The sequence below is a fragment of the Mandrillus leucophaeus genome, unplaced genomic scaffold (genome assembly GCF_000951045.1).
Source record: "Mandrillus leucophaeus isolate KB7577 unplaced genomic scaffold, Mleu.le_1.0 Scaffold166, whole genome shotgun sequence".
Taxonomy (NCBI): domain Eukaryota; kingdom Metazoa; phylum Chordata; class Mammalia; order Primates; family Cercopithecidae; genus Mandrillus; species Mandrillus leucophaeus.
This window is the reverse complement of record NW_012101654.1, coordinates 2907374-2921948: the sequence shown is the minus strand read 5'-3', so window position 1 is coordinate 2921948 and position 14575 is coordinate 2907374. Positions and strand designations below refer to the sequence as shown.

Genomic DNA, 14575 nt, shown 5'->3' with positions numbered 1-14575 from the left:
TGCAGCCTGCCGCTGCCCCACATGTGGGCGGACACCCTGGCCGGCTGCTCTCCTGAGCTGGCTGTCCTCCAGCTGGTCCAATGTGCCATAAGCATGACCTCACACCCTGGGCTCTTGCCCAAGATACTCCCCCTGCCTGGGACGTCCCACCACCATCTGCCCAACAAGACCTCCATGACCCCTTCTCCACGTACCTCCTGCCTGTCTCTGCCCTCACAGTACTTCGGGCTTCGGGCCCAGCATTCCATCCTCTGGAACAGCATGAGTGTCCCTACATGCTCCGTGGGGACCATCCTGCCTCTTCCCTCCCCGCTTCACCAGAAGAACTCCTCCTCATCCTTCTGGGCCAAGTTGGCAGCAACTCCTCCAGGAAGCCTTCCTTGCTCTCCCAAGACACGGACAGGCACCCCTTGTACATGCCAATAGCATTCCCATCAGCAGTGGTCACACAAAGCTCATGACCTCCTTCCCACCCTGTACCCCCAGGGGAGGGACTTCCTTGGGGCAGGACCATTTTATCATCGTCTCCCGGCACCGCACACACGTGGTTTGCTGGATGCTTCCTAAATAAATTCCTGCCAAATGCTACCAAGACCACCTCGGACCCTGCAGCCAGGAGAATGAGGCAGCCCTCTCTGGGGCACCACTTCGCTGTCGCTGACGGCTGGTTTTCTGTTCCCTGTCCCCCACTGCTCACAAGGGCACTTCACAACACGCTATGTACTGGGGGTGCCTGGCAGCGCCGTGCCCTACTCTCGGGACAGGGCCCAAGAGATCATCAGGTAGAAACTGGCCTTTGGGGGCTGGCAGGGCTCTAGTCCCAAGGACACTCTTCCCACCCCGCTGAGGTTTAAAGGATCCACCCAGCGAGATCTTCTGCGAACGATCAGGGGCCTCTATCTAGAGCCATGGTCTGGAGATGGTTCAGATCTCTCCACACTCTGGGAAGGGACCCCAAAACAACCAATTCCACCAGCCCCTCACCCCAATTTCCTCATCACACTTCAAAGGGAGAAGAGTGCTGCTTGTGGCAGGGTGGCGTGTGGTTGTCATTAAAGTGTGTTCCTTTAATGAGCGGCTCAGGGCTCCCACGGGCCTGCTGATATGCCATGGGGTAGGGGTCCCAGCAGGGTGGGGGGTTGACCCCATCACATCTCCCCAGACACATCCTCAGGAAACCACCTAAGAACAAAGGAAGTTATCACACTGGGGACAGGGACAGGGGTCAGAGTTCAACTTCTCAAGTAGGACAGGTGGGGTTCCGGGGTTGGCAGCCTCTGATCAGAACTTGGCCACAGAGCAGTCCCAGCACCCACCTGCCTTTTCTGACATGCTCAGGGCAGGGAAAAGCACAGTTCAGCAGAAGTGCCCTCGGAGTGGCAGGAGGATGGCCCCTGTGGCTGCCAGAGCTATGGAAAATTTTGCATGACATCACTCCGTACGAGTCATAAGCTGATTTCTAGCACCACTTCCTCAACAGCCTCCGCGTGGGGGGCCTGAGTGCCTGGCAACAGTCCCAGGTTGCATTTCCTGGGCAGGACCACGGCCTAGGGGAGGCTGGGGGAAGGAACACTGTAGCAGCCAGGAGAGGCTCTTAACAACAGCATTGCCACAGAGCTCTGGGGCTCCTGGGTCCAGGGAGGAGAGGGTCAGGAGTGGTACAGAGGAGTAAGGAGAGCTGGCGTCTGGTGGGTGCAGTGGAGGCAGGGGAGCTGTACAGGCACAGACTCCATCCTCCTGCCTACCACAAAGGGCACCCTTACCAGCTCCGTTTCACAGGGAGGGAAATAGAGGCACAGAGAGGTTAAGCAGCCTGCGCAAGGTGACAGAGCGGGGAGCTGGGATCCAAATCCACTTTCCAGCTACAGTGCGTGGGCAAGTTACTCAAGCCAAGTCTGGCCCCAGAGCTGGTGCTCCTAATTATACCTCCTTGCAGATGACATTGCCAGCCTGCTTACCCATGCTGCTGTCTCAGGGCTACCACTGCCATTTCACACACGCGTGACCGTCCCCCAGGGAAACTGAATCACTCACCCAGGCACACAGCTAGTCTGTGTTAGAGCCAAAACGCAAACGTAGGTTTCACTTTAAGCCCATGCACCATCTAGCCCCAAAGTCCAGCAGTTTCCAACCAGATTGGTTTGCTGTACCCTTTACGTCTGTATGTATGTATGCATGTATTATTTATTTATTTGTTTTTTGAGACAGAGTTTTGCTCTTGTCACACAGGCTGGAGTGCAATGGTGTGACATCGGCTCACTGCAACCTCCGCCTTCCAGGTTCTAGCGATTCTCCTGCCTCAGCCTCCGGAGTAGCTGGGATTACAAGCATGCGCCACCATGCCCAGCTAATTTTGCATTTTTAGTAGATTGGGTTTCTCCATATAAGTCAGGCTGGTCTCGAACTCCCGACCTCAGGTGATCTGCCTGCCTCGGCCTCCCAAAGTGCTGGGATTACAGGTGTGAGCCACCATGCCCGGCTATTTTTTCTTTTGAGATGGAATTTCACTCTTGTTGCCCAGGCTGGAGTGCAGTGGTGCAATCTCAGCTCACTCCTACCTCCACCTCTTGGGTTCAAGTGATTCTCTTGCCTCAGCCTCCTGAGTAGCTGGGATTACAGATGCCCGCCACCCTACCTGGCTAATTTTTTGTATTTTTGGTAGAGATGAGGTTTCACCATGTTGGCCAGGCTGGTCTCGAACTCCTGACCTCAGGTAATTCACCTGCCTCAGCCTCCCAAAGTGCTGGGATTACAGGTGTGAGCCACTGCCCCTGACCTGCTGTACCCTTTAAGAGTGTGGTCAACCAGTGTACCTGCTATTAGCTGAATGTGTGCACCCCCAAGTTAATATGCTGGAGTACGAACACCCAAGGTGATGGTATGAGGAGGTGGGGTCTTTGGGAGGTGACTGGGTCATGGCAGTGGAGCCCTCATGAATGGAGTTTGTGCCTAGAGAGCTCCTGTACCTCCTCCACCACGTCAGATGCAGAGAAAGGCAGCATCTATGAAGCAAGAAGCAGGTCCTCACGGCTGACCAATCTGCGGGCCGCTACTCTCAGACCTCCAGCCTCCAGAACGGTTCAAAATAAATGTCTGTTGCTGATAAGCCACCCTGTCTCCTATGGAACTTTGTCACAGCAACACACTGGACTCAGACAGCGTTCCCTTCCCATTTTAAAACTGTCACTGAAGGTTTTCATCGGTAGTTGAAATGGTTGTAAATAATATATTGTGCAGTGTATTCTAAATATTGACATGTAAAACTAAAACTCTGGGAGTCTATTGTCAGTATCCCATGGAATCTACGCAGTAATGTGATACTCATCGCCATCTATTATTTACAGGATTGCAGGAACATGCTCTTTTTTACCACGTGGAACTTTCACTCATATTTCCAGTCCCCCCTCTTCGGAATTCCATCCTAACGTAGCATATTTGGTGCTTCCACGTCCTGTTCTGATCACCCCATCAGCCCTGCAGTTGTGTGTTCCTCAACTCCAAGTGTTTAAAAAGAGACTTCTGGTTTATCATTCCAATGAAACCTAACTGGTCAAACAATGTAAACAACACAATGTAAATAAAACACTTTGCCAAATAATTCTTTTTGGCTGTCCTCTTTAAAAGAGTGTGGTCAACCAGCGTACCTGCTATTGGCTGAATGTGTGCACCCCCAAATTAATATGCTGAAATACGAACACCCAAGGCGATGGTTTTAGGAGGTGTGGTCTTTGGGAGGTGACAGTCTTGCTCTGTCACCCAGGCTAGAGTGCAGTGGCGCAATCTCGGCTCACTGCAACCTCTGCCTCCTGGGTTCAATTTCCGCCTTTCAGGTTCCCTGCCTCAGCCTCCTGAGTAGCCGGGATTACAGGCATGCGCCACCACGCCCGGTTAATTTTTGTATTTTTAGTAGAGATGGGGTTTCGCCATGTTGACTGGGCTGGTCTAGAGCTCCTGACCTCCAGTGGTCCGCCCACCTTGGCCTCCCAAAGTGCTGGGATTACAGGCGTGAGCCACCGTGCCTGGCCAACAAATAATCATTTAATACGAAAAGTAATAATGTGTTGGAACCATCTCTTAATGAGATGAATAAATATTTATTGAAGGAATGAAAGTCGGTTCTGCACAAATTCTAATTCTAGTTTTCACTTTTGTAGATGCAAACACTAAAAAATCCTGTTTACATTAATAAATAGAAGAGAATGGAAAGGGCTTCATTGTAGAAATGTCACTCGATTCTTCAAAGTCCTTCTGAGTTAGCCTGAAAAACGACAATAACCTGCTGATAAAATGGTTGCTAATGTGTCAGCTGATACCCCAATTGAATTCTCCTTCCATTATGAGGGAAGCAAACAATTGGACATCACCTGACTTGCAAACAGATTGTTACCTAGTCCTGACCTTATTTCAATGATGTTGACAAGCTTCTGGACTGTCCCTTTGTCTGGTATCCTAGGTGGAGTTACTTCCTGGAGCACGGCACACGGTGAGCTTCCAGAAGAGAGGAAGGCCTGCCCTCTGCCCTAACATGGAAGCAGGGCGATCGCAGAGGGAAACAAGAACACTGTCCTCCATCACAGGTGCTCGATAATAGAAAAAAGCCGAGGACCTGGAAACTTTTCCTTAGAACTGCCCCTGCCTGTGTGCCCCGGACAGTCGGTGGAATGGGTGTAACCACAGAGGCCTCTGTGGAAGAGCCTTACCCAAGCCTCAGGACCACTGTGGGGAGCGCTGCCTCTCTAGGAAGGCCTCGCCCTGCCTACCTGACCCAGCACTGATGGTTTCCCTCCTCCTTCAGTCCCAGCCTCACTGTGTCCTGCCCAATCTCATTGATAGCCTGACTGCCTGACTGCGTTCTCTGTATACCATGGGTTTTTTTGTTTGTTTTTTGTTTGTTTGCTTTTTGTTTTTTAATTTAGAGACAGGGTCTTGCACTGTCACCCAGGCTGGAATGCAGTGACTTGATCTCAGCACACTGCAACCTCCCCTTTCTGGGTTCCAGTGATCCTCCCACCTCAGCCTCCCAAGTAGCTGGGACTACAGGCTCCTGGCATGGTGCTGTAGATACCACCGCTATGTAGAGACATGGTCTTGCTACATAGCCCAGGCTGGTCTTGAACTTCTAGACTCCAGTGATCCTCCTACCTTGGCCCCCTAAGGTGCTAGGATTACAGGTATGAGCCACTATGCCTGGTCTGTACTATGGGTTTTAAGGAAAGTGTCATGGTTCGAGCCTAGCACCAGATTGTGGGGGGCCGCTGACTCCCGGGCCACCTGTCAGTGTGGTACAGGCCACTGGTCCCCACCTGCCTCCGGTGTGTGAGGCCCCTCCCAATGCCCACCTAGAGCACAGGATTTGTTTTTGTGAGGCAGGATCAATTCTCTGACAGCCAAGAAGCTAACTAGGCTTGCAGGGGTCTCGGTAGCCCTCAGCTGAGGGAGAGACCAGGGCCCTGAAACCAGCAAGGATCTCACAGCAAGGGGAAAAACAAAACTCAGAAGACTGAGGTTTCAGGCTCTGCACACCTCCCGTGGCCTGTGTGGCCTCAGCAAGGCTCTCACCCTCTCTGGGCCTCCCAGGAGGATGCACCAGTCGTCTCGATGTCCCCTACAGGTAAAAGGCTTTGGTTGCAGGGCTCTGGACAAAGCAAAGCTATGCATGGGTCAGAGGGAGCTGCCAGTGAGGCTCTGCTGGCAGCTCCCTCTGCCAGGTAGATGGAGGCTAGGGCCAGCGGCAGGTCCTAGGCCATTTGTTATCAGGCCAGGAAAGCTGGCTGTTGGGGTCATGATACGTGGCTTGCAGACACAAGGCCCTGTTTACCAGGACCACCCCAGGCCTTCCACTAGGCTCTGGGCTGGCATTTCCTTGTGTTGTCTCAGCTCTGAGCTCACCTTCCCAGCCTGGTCTGTGCCAATCCCAACCCTAGGGTCCCTCCAGCCATCCTATCTGTCCCTCTGCTCACAAAGATACCTTCAGACTTAAAGCTCCAAACAAAGGACTTAAGACCTCTAGGCTTTCCCACCTATGAAGGGGGAAGCTTCGGCCAGATGACCCTTAAGCTTTGCCCGCCACCCATAGGCTCAGAACCCTAAGCACCGTGTGCCCACACGGCATGGTCTCAGGGCCCTCTCCCGCCTCCCCTCTGCAGAACATGAGGGAGGAGTAGGCAGTGGTGGCTGCTGCAGTGAACACCCACGGTGAGCGCCCCTGGTACGGATCCTTTCTCAGCTCCACTCTGGGAACCTGAAATCAGTCCTGGCCCGTGAATTTACACCTTGGAAACTGGCAAATGCTGCATCATCTCAGAGCTTCCCCCTCAGGGATCTGGGTGTCAACTCTCTTGGTAATATCCCACCACTGGGCACAGGAATTAAATTAATATAAGACTGACAAAGGCCAGTTCGCTTCAAGACTTGCTAGAGAACACTGCATCCCAAAAGACTAGGGGTTCAAACTCCCCTCCAGAGAATTCTCCTTCTGAAGTGACTGACCATGAAACCAGCACTTTACTAGCCTATGCAGAGGAGTCACCCACCAGGAGTCCACACCCCGAGGCCACACAGCCTGGCCCTCCAGCTCATACCTCATCCTCAGCCCTTTGCAGGCCAGGTCCCTCTCACTCAGCACCCTCCTCCCTCCAGGCCTCCCAGGGACAGAGGAGAGACAGCAGAGCTTCTCAGTGGTGGCAGTGCCCCCAGGTCACACTCTAAGAAACTGCCTGTGGCCAGCCTGCCTGGTGTTGGAGGAGCACTCCACACTCTTCAAGGCATCACTCATGTGGACCTCCGAAGAACTAGGCAACATAGAAATGAGGCAGTGTTCCTAGATTTACAGATGGGAAAACAGTCCTCGAGAGATTAAATGCAGTTCAGCTGGGAAGTGGGAACTAGAATCCAGGAGGGCTGACTGCTAGAGAATTTATACGGCTGGAGTCCTAGCCAATTGTGTGACTAGGTGGAGTCACACAATTGGAGTCACACAGGTGGGGTCACATGGTTGAAGTCAATCATATAGCTGGAGTCACACAGGTAGAGTCAGTCACATAGTTAGAGTCAGTCCACAGGTAGCGTCACATAGATGGGGGTCACACAGGTGGGGGTCACACAGGTGGAGTCACACAGGTGGAGTCACACAGGTGGGGGTCACACAGGTGGAGTCACACATCACACAGGTGGAGTCACACAGGTGGGGGTCACACAGGTGGGGGTCACACAGGTGGAGTCACACAGGTGGGGGTCACACAGGTGGGGGTCACACAGGTGGGGGTCACACAGGTGGAGTCACACAGGTGGGGGTCACACAGGTGGGAGTCACACAGGTGGGGTCACACAGGTGGGGGTCACACAGGTGGGGGTCACACACAGGTGGGTCACACAGGTGGGGGTCACACAGGTGGGGGTCACACAGTTGAGGTGAGTCATACAGATGGAGTCACAGCTGGAGTCACACAGAGTCAGTCATACAACTGGAGTCACACAGATGGAGTGAGTCACACAATTGGAGTCAGTTACACAGTTGTAGTTGGTCACACAACTGGAGTCACACAGGTGGTCAGTCACAGAGTCAGTCACACAGGTGGAGTCACACAGTTGTAGCTATACTCTGTGCTGCCCAACATGCTCAACAGCTGAAAACACAAAAGAAAACAGGTCACAGTTCTGGGTCAGGGACTTACAGGGGAAAAAGAAAATCAAGTGAAAGTCAAACGCCCCTTAAGGTAACCAATGGGGACTGGAAAAACTTGATTTAAAGCCCAATCCTTCCATCCTTCAGATGCTTAGGGTACTTTCCAGAATGTGTTGAAAATAGACCAAATTATCCTGACATCCCCAAAGTCAAATTCATACGTACAACACTCAGAGAAACTCCAACCCACCCCTGAGGGTGACTCTTACAGGGGGACTGGGGTTGGGGGCACCCAAAGCCTCTGAGCTGGGCTGGTCTCGCATGGCCCACAAGAAGCCTCATTCCCTTCTGTGGGGTGTGGGGTGGCGGGGACTGGCTGAAGGCAGGGAGGAGGCCTCGCCTAGGGCAGCCCCGGGAGGTGGTCTCCTCTCTGTGTACTCCCTGCCCCAGAAGACCCCGTGGATCCCCGCAGATCCCCTGGCTGGCTCTAACAAGACTTCTCTGGGGCTGCCACCCTTCCTGGTTAGGATCGATTTCCCACAGCTGATCTTAGATCACAGCCCTGGGAAAAAACACTTTTCCCCTGGGATGGGGGAAGGTATTGCACTTCCTGTCCTCCTTGTCAGCCCAGCCACCTGTCCCCTTCAGAAAGGAGAACGGCCTGGTGGTTGAAGGCAGTCCCTGGTGCCACAAGACATTAGTTTAAAACCCAGGGCACCACTTGAGAATGGCCGGACCTTGGGCCAATTACTGTAATTCATTGCATCCCAGTCCCTGTCGGATGCGAAATGAATCATTCATGTATGGACTGAAAGCAGCTGCCAACTATAACTGAAAGATGCCAAGACTGTGAGGCATCCTGGGGGCCCAGATGCCACCATGTGGACAAAAGGGCATCAGCGTGGATGGACGAGGCAGGGTAACAACAGCACCCACCCAATAGGTGGCCACGGGAGCCGCGCTAACAGATTCCTAAGTGAGCGCCATGCAGGTGCGGGTCACCGTCCTCACGGTCATCACCGTGGAAGGCAAGGGCCACGGGGATTTTCTGCAACTTCAGGAAGATCGCTGCAGAGCGGAAAGTCCTGCAGAAAACCCTCGGCAGCCCACATACTTTCACGGAAAAAGCAAGTGTTTGGAGGCAGCTGGATCCGGGTTCGAAACCCAGCTAAGCTTCTGACCTAAGGCAAGTTACTTGAAGCTTCTGAGCCTGTTCCCTTTACTGTAAACAGGGACAACGATGCATTATCACAGTAGCCTATTTTTAGGATTAAATAAGTGAATGTATGTCTAGCTCTTGGCACGAAACAGACATTTCCTAAATGCACTTTGTCACGTGGTACTGTGTGTTTTTCCTAAATGCTATTTGGAAATGATCACTGTCATCGTCACAGTTCAGGGAAAAACATTCCATGACAGAAAACACCCAGAAAAGGAATGGCCAACATAACCGTGCTTTTCTGGCAGCTTTAAAAATCCTCAGTATCTGAACACAGCTACCGTGAGCAGGGAAGGGAGTGTGCGCTTGGCTCGGGGAAAGCCTGAATCTGGACAACCCATGCAGCCATTCCCATCTCAGCCAGGTGGGACCGAGAATCAGGAATGCGACTGGGCTCTTGTCTCGGCCCCAGAAGTCACAGGAGATGTCCATAGCCGGGTCACAGATAGCGAGGGGGGCCCTGAGAGAGGAGGAAGGAAATGGGTGGTGGAACTGAGGGCCCCAGGGCTCCCGAGCTCCAAGAGCAGCAGAGGTTGGCTGTGACCACCCATGACAGCCGGGCACCGCCGGCTCACCCTCAAGTCTCTCAGAGTGAGCAGAGATGCTCACGTCTTCCTGGAAGTTCTCTCCCTTCGCAAGTTACATCGCGCTGTCCCTTCCTCTCCCTCCCACCCCACACTGACTGTCACACGTCAGTGGCTTTTCTCTCCTGCCGACAACTTCCAGCCCATCCCTGTGCGCCCTGGCATCTGCCCTGGTCCTTGTCCTCACCCACCTGCCTTGGCACACCTTCTAGAGTACTGCAGACAACGCCCTGGGCAGAAGCCCCAGACCAGACTTTCGAAACACTTAGGCCCTCGCCGGCAAGCAATGAAGACGAGCTTCCCTGGCACGGGGTTGGGGTGCTGGGAGCCCCACCCTGCCCCAGCACAGGCAGGTCACAACCAGGCGACACTCACCTTGACCACCCCACCTGCATGGAGGAGCAGGTTCTGAGGCACAAAGAAACATCTTAAAAGAGAAGCAAGGTCGGCCAGGCATGGTGGCTCATGCCTGTAACCCCAGCACTTTGGGAGGTTGAGGCAGGCAGATCACCTGAGGTTGGAGTTCCAGACCAGCCTGACTAACATGGAGAAACCCCGTCTCTACTGAAAATACAAATAATTAGTTGGACGTGGTGGCGCATGCCTGTAGTCCCAGCTATTCAGGAGGCTGAGGCAGGAGAATCGCTTGAACCCGGGAGGCGGAGGTTGTGGTGAGCCGAGATTGCGCCACTGCACTCCAGCCAGGGCAACAAGAGCAAAACTCCGTCTCAAAAAAAAAAAAAAAAAAAAAGAGAGAGAGAGAGAAGAGCGGTCAAACAGAACGCCTGCACTGAGGCCCCTCCCGATGCAGAGGCTCCTGCCCACCGGGAAGCCCGGCGCCTGCTCCTCCAGCAAGCGGCTACTCACCAGATTTCAGCCTGAGCTCCCCCAGACAGCCGTACGCGTCCGTGAGCTTGCCATACTGTCCTTTAATGACTTCCTTTTCTTCTGGAGCTGGGGGAGAAACACATCACAGAAGGCATCAGCGAGCGTCTCCTGCTCATTCCTGTTCATTCACACCCGGCTTGCCAAGCTGGCTTCCCACCCACTCCAAAAAGAAAACACAAAGACAATAGCTCGGCCCACAAACACCAAGTGTGGAGGTTTTATGATTCGCGAATCACAGAGCTGCAAGGATTCAGACCTTCCCACCAACAGCTTGCTCTCTGGAAGCGCTGACAGCTTCCTGGGGGCTGGAGGAGCTGGGGTCCTGGGGTTCTGGTGTCTAGCTGGGGGCAGGCACCTGGGGCCTGGCTCTATTACTCTGCCTTGCTGTCCCTGTCCACGGGTATCATCCACTAGAGGCTACATCCTGGAGGTGCCCACTCACCCCAAGGCACCTGTGGAGGTGGTAACTTGGGGAGACTGGGCAGAGGTGCCTGTGTACCTCTGAGTGCCCAGGGCCTGGGTCCAACCCATCCCAAGGCAAGCTGCGTGCCTTGCCTGCCGGGTCTTTGGCAGTGATTGTCCATGCCCAAGCCAAGGCACGGACTAGTTTTAAAGCAAAACTGACAGAGGGAAGAACCATTAGGCGCAGGGAGCCCTAACCTCTCCAATAATGCCACAGGCCTTTCTGGCCATGACAGGGCAGGCCTTTAGACTCCTTCTCAGAATAATGTTTTAAGTGCACAGAACAAAATACAAGCATAGATGAACCTTGAAAACATTACGCTACATGAAAAAAGCCAGTCACAAAAGACCTCAGAAAGATTCCATTTTGGCCGGGCACAGTGGCTCACTTTGTAACCTGTAACCCCAGCACTTTGGGAGGCGAAGGCTGGCGGATCTCCTGAGGTCAGAAGTTCAAGACCAGTCTGGGCAACATGGTGAAATCCTGTCTCTACTAAAAACGCAAAAATTAGCTGGGCATGGTGGCGCACGCCTGTAGTCCCAGCTACTTGAGAGGCTGAGGCAGGGGAACGGCTTGAACCCAGGAGGCGGAGGTTGCAGTGAGCTGAGATTATGCCACTGAACTCCAGCCTGGGCGACAGAGTGAGACTCCGTTTCAAAAACAAGATTCCATTTCTATGAAATGTCCAGAACAGGCACATTTCTAGAGACAGAAAGTAGATGTTGTGATTGTCAGGGGCTGAGACTGGAGAAAGGGGGAATGTGGATAATTGCTAATGAGTATGAGGCCTCTTTTAAGGGGGACAAAAATATTCTTAAATTAGATTATGGTGATGGTGATGGTTATACAACCCTGAAAATATATTTTAAAAACATGGAGTTGTATACTTTAATGAGTAAGTTGTATGATACAGAAATTATATCTCAATAAAGCTGTTATAAAAATCAAGAAAAGAAATACGATTACAAATACCAATCTTATTGAAATCCAGTTATCAAAATATTTTTTAAATGTTATAGTATGGTAATCTATGTGCCTTATCAGCATATTAAATCGCAAAATCCAGTGGGGTCTATTAACTACCTTAATTTAAAACTAGTGATGAGAATAAATGCTATTTCAAGATATCTGAAACAACGCTAATGTGATATGGAGATATCTGTAATTGCAATTGGTGACAGGGTCAGAGATATGGCTAACCCACGTTGGTGACAGGGTCAGAGATATGGCTAACCCACATTGGTGACAGGGTCAGAGGTATGGCTAACCCACGTTGGTGACAGAATCAGAGACGTAGCTAACATACTGGTTTTGTTGCCTGCCTTCCTAATTAGAGGAAATGCTACATTTCAGGTAGGATTGATAAAAATAAAGATGGACTTTTCTCCCCACCCAAGAAAACCAATCCTCAAATCCTATGCACAGAACCCTTGAGGAGCTTTGGGCCCCAGAAGAACCCTTGGGCTGGATGGAACCATTTCTACATCATCATGGAGGTAAGAAAAGGGGCAGCTGGTTCCCTCTCTACCTCATTGTCTTAAGCAGCCGAAAAGGATTCTTAGACTGCCTCAACTCCCACAGTTAAGGAATTTCAACCAGGAGCTAAGATCCCAAAGTGAAATGTTAGAAAGGAGAAAATGACAGAAAACATCAACCCCTCATACCAAGCCCTCAGAGCAGATGGACTGTGAACTGACTTTCATCACTTCCTGCTGTCTCTAAAGATGCTGACTCAGAGAGGCAAGTGTAGAAAGCATGGACGAGCATTTGAAGCAGGTGAACTTTGTTTTAGCTGACACACATCCCAACACCCCGACTCAAAAGATCCACCATGCCACGTTTTCCAGCGCAGTCTTGATTTCCTGGTTCCTCTCAACCATCCCCATCCCCCTCAAAGGCACTTGTCCTCATCAGATGGCAAGTCCCAACTGGGATTGGAAATACACTCAGACAGTCCCATCCTCCCCTCTGAAGCTCTTCCCACCCTCAGCCCCCCGGAGCAGGTGCTGGCAGCCCTAGAGCTGCCTCTCTCAGGAATCAGCATGGACTGGCTGTTCCTGTCTCGTGCTCCTCTAGCAAGCACAGGAGGACAGAAGGTAGGCACCAGGGCCTCACAACATGACCTGCTACCACCCACCAAACAGACAGCTCTGTCCAGGCTGGTGCTCAGGACACACCTGGTGGGGCAGAGAGTCAGGATAGACTGTAAGACCAGAGACCTTCCCTCCTCCATTTCTCTAGGCAGGACTGATGGTAAGACGTGATTTAAAGAGCAGGACTGATTATCAGCATAGCTTGAGAGTCCAGCAACTTGAAAATACACTCAATTCCCATTATTCACAGTAGTTATGTTCCATAGAGTTACCCATAGATACTGAAGCAAGCAGCGCTCCTAAAGGAAATGCAGAGTTAGGTTCCTGAAAGCCTCGGGTTGCAACATTTTTGTCAACCAATCAATACATAAACTTGTTTTATGTGTTTTTCTGTTTAAAAGACACCTTACTGAATAAACAGATGGCCTTCAACTTACAATGGGGTCATGTCCTGATAAACCCAAGGTAGGTTGAAAATATCCTAAGTTGATAATGCATTCAATACACCTAATCTACCAAACACCATAGAGCTCAGCCTGCCTTCCACCTACCCAGAACACTTACCTTAGCCTACAGCTGGGCAAAATCATGAAATATAAAGCCTACTTTCTGATAGTGTTGAATATCTTATGAAATTTATAGATTATTGTACTGAAAGTGAAAAACAGAATGGTCTCATGGGTACTTGAAGGATGGTTTCTACTGAATGCATATCGCTTTCACACCGTTGTAAAGTTGAAACATGATAACTGGAATGAGCCATCATAAGTCAGGAATCATCTGTAGTGTTGATTCGTTAACACTGAACCAGTGGCACTAGAACACAAACCTGAATACAGCTTACCAAACACATATATTTTCCCCATAAGGCACATCACTGCCTTCTTGCACCAGAAACACTAGACAGCACTTTCAAACAGTGAAACCACGAAGAAAAAGCACAAAACATGAAAAATATGGCACTAAACAAATCATGAAAACCACGCTCATTTATACCAAGAGGGTGAAACAAGATGGCAGAGCATCCTTTTCAGCTGGGAACAGGCTTATCGGGTGACACATTTTCACCACTCTGCTGGTGTCCATGAGTTCCGATCTTTGGGTGACAAATTTTAGAGAGCAGGTGAATTTACAAATATGGAATCCACAAATAATGAGGATCCACTGAACATGGTTTAAGGACCTGGCAAAGACCATGAGGAGACTTACCAGGAAAACAGTCATTCATCAGCCTCAATGTGAATTAATCTGTACAAGGGCTCTTCACCTGGGGTGACAGAGGAAGCCCCTGACAGTCACTGGAGCTTCAAGGGATAGCTCCTGGGGGAATCTGTATACAAAATTATATTCAAAATTGTATGCAATTTTTTTTTTGATAGAATCTTGCTGTGTTGCCCAGGCTAGAGTGCAGTGGTGCAATCTCAGCTCACTGCAACCTCTGCCTCCTGGGTTCAAGCAATTCTTCCACCTCAGCCATCCAAGTAGCTGGGATTATAGGCGTGCACCACCATACCCAGCTATTTTTTTGTCGTTTTAGTAGGGATGGCATTTCGCCATGTTACCAGGCTGGTCTTGAACTCCTGACCTCAAGTGATCTGCCCACTCGGTCTTCCAAAGTGCTGAGATTACAGGCATGAGCCACTGTGCCTGGCCAAAACTATATGCAAATTTTTGATAAGTATTTTTATGGGGGCTAAAATCCCA

The 14575-nt window shown here is 51.2% G+C and overlaps 1 protein-coding gene across 1 annotated transcript in view; it reads right to left on the bottom strand.

The window, feature by feature from the left end:
- The window catches only part of SYNJ2 (synaptojanin 2), a 116096-nt gene that overhangs the window by 69918 nt on the left and 31603 nt on the right, over nt 1–14575 (bottom strand). Inside the window, exon 2 of the mRNA XM_011976439.1 lies at nt 10295–10381. Coding sequence (XP_011831829.1) covers nt 10295–10381 — 87 coding nt within the window. The remainder of the gene's footprint in view (nt 1–10294; nt 10382–14575) is intronic.